This window comes from Quercus suber, unplaced genomic scaffold (genome assembly GCF_002906115.3).
Source record: "Quercus suber isolate HL8 unplaced genomic scaffold, Cork oak 2.0 scaffold_332, whole genome shotgun sequence".
Classification (NCBI taxonomy): domain Eukaryota; kingdom Viridiplantae; phylum Streptophyta; class Magnoliopsida; order Fagales; family Fagaceae; genus Quercus; species Quercus suber.
The window spans coordinates 663,121-669,441 of NW_027069785.1; the positions used below are offsets into that span (position 1 = coordinate 663,121).

The window sequence follows — 6,321 nt, forward strand, 5'->3', positions numbered from 1 at the left end:
TTGGTGGTTTAATCAACTTCAATAATAAGTGTTATATTTTTAAAAATAAAAGTGATTAAAATTTAGTTGCTACAGAAATCTATATTAAAAATATACAATATTAAGAGACACAAATTTGAATATATGGCATCCGTTTTACGAGTTTTACATCTTATTGTCGTCGAAGAGTATGAGAGCAAGTTAATTTCGCATTAAAAACATGCATGCAGATGAATTGAATATTACCATATCATAAACACAAGCATGTATTTGGTGAAGAATTAAAAAAAAAAATTACAAAGAGTTTAATAACAACTTTTGTTTTATTCCGAAATATCCCAGCTATAGTAACAGAACAAATACTATCTACAACAATACTCCAGATCATAGCAGCTTTTAGGAAAAGGCTGAACCCAAACAAATCTAAAAATTACTATCCAATGTTCCACAATTTCATTTAAATAAAGAAAAAGGGAACATGATAGACTGAAGTAAATGAAATTCTACTTAGAATGGAACTCCTATAACCTATTTGCAAATAGTATTTCCTCATACCGCATTAGTTACAATAGCTTGGGAGGCATTTTATTATTGTTTGTTGGTACAAGCACGAGGATTCTGCTTGCCCAAAATGGTGGGCTTGACATTAACACAAGTGGAAGTAGCAGATCCTCCTGCTCCCTTGTATACGAGATCAATGTCTGCAACCACCACTTGTTGGCATGGTACACTGTTACTGCAAATAAGCTTCACAGCTTCCTTTGTTGCAGAAGTTCCTCTAATGTTCTTGAAGCTAACATTGCTGATCTTAACTTTCGAGGGAGACTGAAAGCAAAACAAACAGACAAAATCCCACACAAGAATTTGATATTAATATCTATAATTTGTTTTTCCTTTTTTTAACTTTTAACATCAAAATGAGTGTATATATTTGTGATGTTTATAATAACCTTGTTTGAGCATTGATTGTTTGGGCAGTAGCCTTGATCAATGAGGATAGGATTGGCAACATTGTTCATGATAATATTCTCGAAATGCATATCAGAAGCACTCCCAGGAGGGCTAGAAGGCCATGTTTTGATTCTAACACCATTCTTTGTACTGCTAAGGGTGCTACCAATTACTCTGATTCCTGAAACTGGTTGTTCATTCTGGTACCTTCCAAGACTTCCAACGCTGATACCATGGCCAGGTCCACAAGTTACTTGGTTAGCAGTAACATCTTAGGTTCCATCACCAATGGAGATGCAATCGTCACCTGTTCCAATTTTGGCATTGGTGATGGTGATCTTAGACGAACGTCCGATGTGGATTCCATCAGTGTTAGGGCTATCTCCAGGTGCAGTTATGGTAACATGTTGGATTTGCAAGTTCTTGCATCCCATAATGTTTATGTGGAAAAATTTGCTGTCCTTCGATTGAATGTCATGGACTATTGAATTTGTGACGTAATCGAACCTTATATTCTGTTCATGTTTACAAGTTAGATATATCGAAACACCAAATATGAACGCCATAGTTTCATTTAAATATTCTCCTAAAAATATTTTCATTTAAATATATTATAGTAAAATGCTAACGCTTCTTCGAATTGCTATATTAAAAAAAATTACAAATATATATCAATGAATGTGGTTGGTACTACATTAACAATATTATATACAAAAAAAATAAAAAAATAAAAATCTTTTTGGAACAAACAATTTGTCACAGCTTGATGTTATATGTGAGTATGATTGGTGAACCATCGCTTTCATCTTTAACCACCACTTTTTCTCCATTGCAACAGTTGCACAAGTTAGGGTCATGGCACACAAGTTGTGTCCATATTCTGTATTTGGACTTTCTCATATACGAATTTGGAATTCTCTTTTTTGATGGGTTGTGACACCTCACTATATAAAGCTTACATCAAATTATTAATAATATGATAATATAAACAAAAGTTGTTATTAAACTCTTTGTAATTTTTTTTTTTAATTCTTCACCAAATACATGCTTGTGTTTATGATATGGTAATATTCAATTCATCTGCATGCATGTTTTTAATGCGAAATTAACTTGCTCTCATACTCTTCGACGACAATAAGATGTAAAACTCGTAAAACGGATGCCATATATTCAAATTTGTGTCTCTTAATATTGTATATTTTTAATATAGATTTCTGTAGCAACTAAATTTTAATCACTTTTATTTTTAAAAATATAACACTTATTATTGAAGTTGATTAAACCACCAACTCAAAAATTAAGATAGGAAATAAAAACCAATTACATAAATATTTTAGTAAATTTACTTAATTTTCTTTCTAAAATGAAGCAATTTTGGATGACTAATCTGCATATTCTAACAAATGAATAACAACGAAATTAAATGATTTCAAGTACCTAAATGGTTTGTTGTATTAACTATGGTCTTTTATCAATAATTTTGTAGCTCAATGATGTAGACACCGTATTTTGTCCGCCCTCGATTTGTGTGCTAGGCCTCATTCCAAAAATATATTTTTTTTTTCATAGGGCAGTAGAAGAATCTAGATTAACGTGGCACAACCCGTTTGGGCATCGGAGCACTCAAAGTGCCTTGTTCGGTCAAATTCACCAAAATGGCCCTAGTCAACCCTAGGTTGACCGAAAGACAAAGTCGGTCAAAGTCATCCCAAAAAAACGTTTTTCGTGTTTCTACATCAAATTTGAGCTACTCGGTAATTTTCTCAACTTTGACCAAGTTTGACCCGAGGTTGAATCCCAAGGGCACTAGAAATCCTAATTTTGATTCAATTATTAGAACGGGTTTGGACCAGCACCATTATGATGATTATAAAATTTCCTTTCCAACGACTATTCATGGGTTAAAATCAGAGTTAAAACGATTGAAATATCTATAAAACTGTGAAAAACACATTAGCACACTTCCCAAGGCCATAATTTTTTATCCGATTGTTGATTTTTAATTTCATTAGTGTTCTGGAAACTCGACATCTAGCGCTTTCCAGGGACACCAAGATCAGCTCAATCTGAGTCTGGAAAGGCCTCGAAATATGCATTGGAAGCTAGACAAAGCAAAAGGCCGAAACAACTGATGTCAACAAGGTGGCCGGCGGCCCTACAAGGCATGTCAGAAGCCGTAGAGTCACTTTTCAGCTATAAAGGTTTCTAGACCCATCATTTTGCAAAAAAAAAAAAAAAGAAAAAAGAAGAAAAGAATTTCGGCAGTTTTTTTAGCTATTCTGACTCTCCTCTCTCTAATTTTCTCTCCAACACCTTCAAACACCTTAGATTCATCTTTTTTCTCTACAGTCATCAAGGTAGTGTTTTTGCACCCAATTTATATATAATATTGTTAATGTAGTACCAACCACATTCATTGATATATATTTGTTAATGTAGTACCAACCACTATCGGGACTTAATGTGAAGTCGATAGATGGCTTGACACCAACTTGATCTATCAAGAATTACGATTTCAAAATTTCCAGGTTTAAAATTCGGGCAAAACTCTTATGTTTGTCTAGAGTTTCTTTTCTCTCAACCCTAGACGTATATAAGGCTTATTTAAAAGCCGTCTCACATGGATACAAAGACCCAAAGATTTATTTTCTTTATGAGAAGCTATTACGTTTGTACGCCATAGGTTTTGTAACCAAGTGCTTCCTGATCTTCACTATTAATGAAGTAAAGAACTTTGTAGCCAATAACATCATTCAAGTTACTGGAGTTAGTCACGTACTAGCATCCGTGTGAAGAGTTAGTCACAGATTTGAGATTTGTGCATCAAGTGAAAGAAGGCCACTATAAGATCAAGTTCAATTGGGTATTGAAACGAAGGTTTATAGGTTGGTATTTTGGGATAGGTCAGGGTAGTGGTAAGATTCTTTATACTTGTAACTACTTGATTGTTGATTAGTGGATTCTTGAGAGTGGTGACCTTAAAATCACTTGGTAGGGTTTTTGCCTTGTGAGAGGTTTTCCCCATTTGTCAACAAATCATCGTGTCAATTTAATTTCTACTACATTTAGTTTATTTGGTGATTTTTTGATGCTTCCACAATTTGCATGTAATTTAACCTAATTAATCAACTTGGGTAATTGAATTAATTAAACGGAGTCAAGCTATCTTAACCTAACACGTGGTATTAGAGCAGGCACACTTTGATTAGGTTTTAATTGTTGCTGTGTGATCCATTGACCCCTATTGTTATGGCTCATGGGCAATCCCTGATTATTCCTCCTTCATTTGATGGTACTAACTATGCATACTAGAAAGTGCGCATAAGAGCCTTTTTGTAGTCTTTAGATGAAAAAGTATGGCTTGCAGTTGAAGCAGGTTAAAAGAAACCTAAAGAGCCACTAGCATCGTGGGATGATACTAAGATCAAAGCTGCAAATTTTAACGGTAGAGCACTAAATGCTCTATTTAGCGCTGTGACCAATGAAGAATTCAAGAAGATCTCTTCCACTAACAATGCAAAGGAAGCATGGATTATTCTTCAGAATACCTACAAGGGCACAAAAGCTATTAAAAACTCCAAGTTCCAAAGGCTCACTACCAGCTTTAAGGAAATAAAGATGGATGAGGATGAGGATGAGTCATTCGATGAATTCTATGCCAAGCTCGAGGACATAGTAAATTCAACCTTCAATCTTGGGGAACAGATTCTAGAGCCCAAGATTGCCAAAAAGATTCTCAGTTCTCTTTCGAAAAGATTCCATGCCAAGATCACTGCTATAGAATAATCAAATGATCTTGACTCTATTCCTTTGACAGAACAGATTAGGAATTTGTAAACTTATGAACTAGGTTTAGCAAGGGTTGGCAAGGGTAGCAAAAGCAAGAACATGGCTTTGAAGGTTAAGAATGATGATAACAATGAGTCATCTGAAGATAAGGATATTAAGTTCAAATCATATATCACCAGAAAATTCAAGAAGTTCATCAAGAATGTGATCGTCAAAATAAGTGACAATGATCGCAAACAGTCTGGATGCTCTCAGTTCTAGTCCCATGACAAGGGCAAGAGAGGATTCAAGGATGCTTGTCAAAGCAACAATGTTCTAGCTGGGCCAAAGTGCTACGGATGTCAAGGATTTGGACACATGAAGCAAGAATGTCCCACATACCTCAAATCCATTGGCAAGAGCAAAGCCTTGCTGCCATTTTAAGTAATACAAAACCAGAAGTAGATTCTACTGATATTGATCAAGAAGGGATAGTGCTTTCCTAGCTATCGTTGAATCCCCTAAAGAAGCAATAGAACTGATTGATGAGGAAGAAGAGCTAATGGAATCAAATTTTGAGAAGATGGATGAACAAGATGACATCCACACTACCTTTTCTAAGTTGTACAAGGTCTTCGAGAAGCATGAGAAGCTTTACAGGTTAGCTTCGAGAAATCTTTACAAGTAAGCTTTACAGGTTAGTGAATTGGAGTTGAAATGAGAAGAACTCTCCACCAAGGTTGATAAGGCTAATCAAACCATCGGAACACTAAGGTTTGAAAACAACTTTCTTACTGAAAAGACCAAAAAACTGGATGCCAAACTGTTTTGGGAAAGAGCACAATTGGAAAGGATTTCAAGTGCCAAATAGAATGAAATGCTCAACTTCCAGAATTCTGCATCTGACAAAACAAGTCTCGGGTATGATCATTCTCTCTCTTTTTGTAGTACCTCTTCTAATGCTTTAAATAGAGTCATCTTTATTCCCCTTGCTAATAATGATAACTGTGAGGTAACTGAACCTAAGACTGAAAATGTGAGTGAGGATAAAAATGATAAGGGAAAATCCATTCTAGGAGCACCCCCTAAGGTTGGCAAGAAAGGGACTAAGAAGAATAATCATCACTCCACCAACAAGAAGTCTCAACCAAAGAAGCCTCACTTCTGCCCTTACTGTGGAGCATCTGGGCACACTTGTCCAAATTGCTATAAGTGGTTAGCCGCTCAACAAAGCAATAGTGTGTCATCTTTTGAGAGCCAAAATCAACTTCAACTTTCTTTAGCTACTCTTGGAGAACTTCTTAAGGCTGTCATGCTACTTTCTAATTTCAATGGATTCAACTCTCCTCCTTATCCATTTGAACAAAAGTTCATGCAAAAGAAAGGTTTTCCATCCAGGTCTCCCATTTGGAAGGAAAAAGATTTCAAGTAATTCCTTCACTTTCTTAATCTTATGAATGGTTGGTGTTATGGCTTGCGTCAGTCTAGTTTTTAATGCTTTGTTTGTTTTTTTTTTGTTTTTTTGTTTTTATGCTTTGTTTTTAAGTTTTTTTTTTAATAAAAAAAATGAATTTTTGAAAAATACAAAAACAGTGTGTGTTTGTCAATTTTTGGGTTTTTGAG

The 6,321-nt window shown here is 35.0% G+C and overlaps 1 protein-coding gene across 1 annotated transcript; it reads right to left on the minus strand.

Annotated features, from left to right (window-relative positions):
- Positions 1-567: 567 nt before the first annotated feature.
- Positions 568-1,496, minus strand: LOC136061594 (exopolygalacturonase-like). Its single transcript, XM_065759559.1, is given in 2 exon segments — positions 568-804; positions 930-1,496. Coding segments are annotated over 2 exon segments (804 nt in total).
- Positions 1,497-6,321: the final 4,825 nt, after the last annotated feature.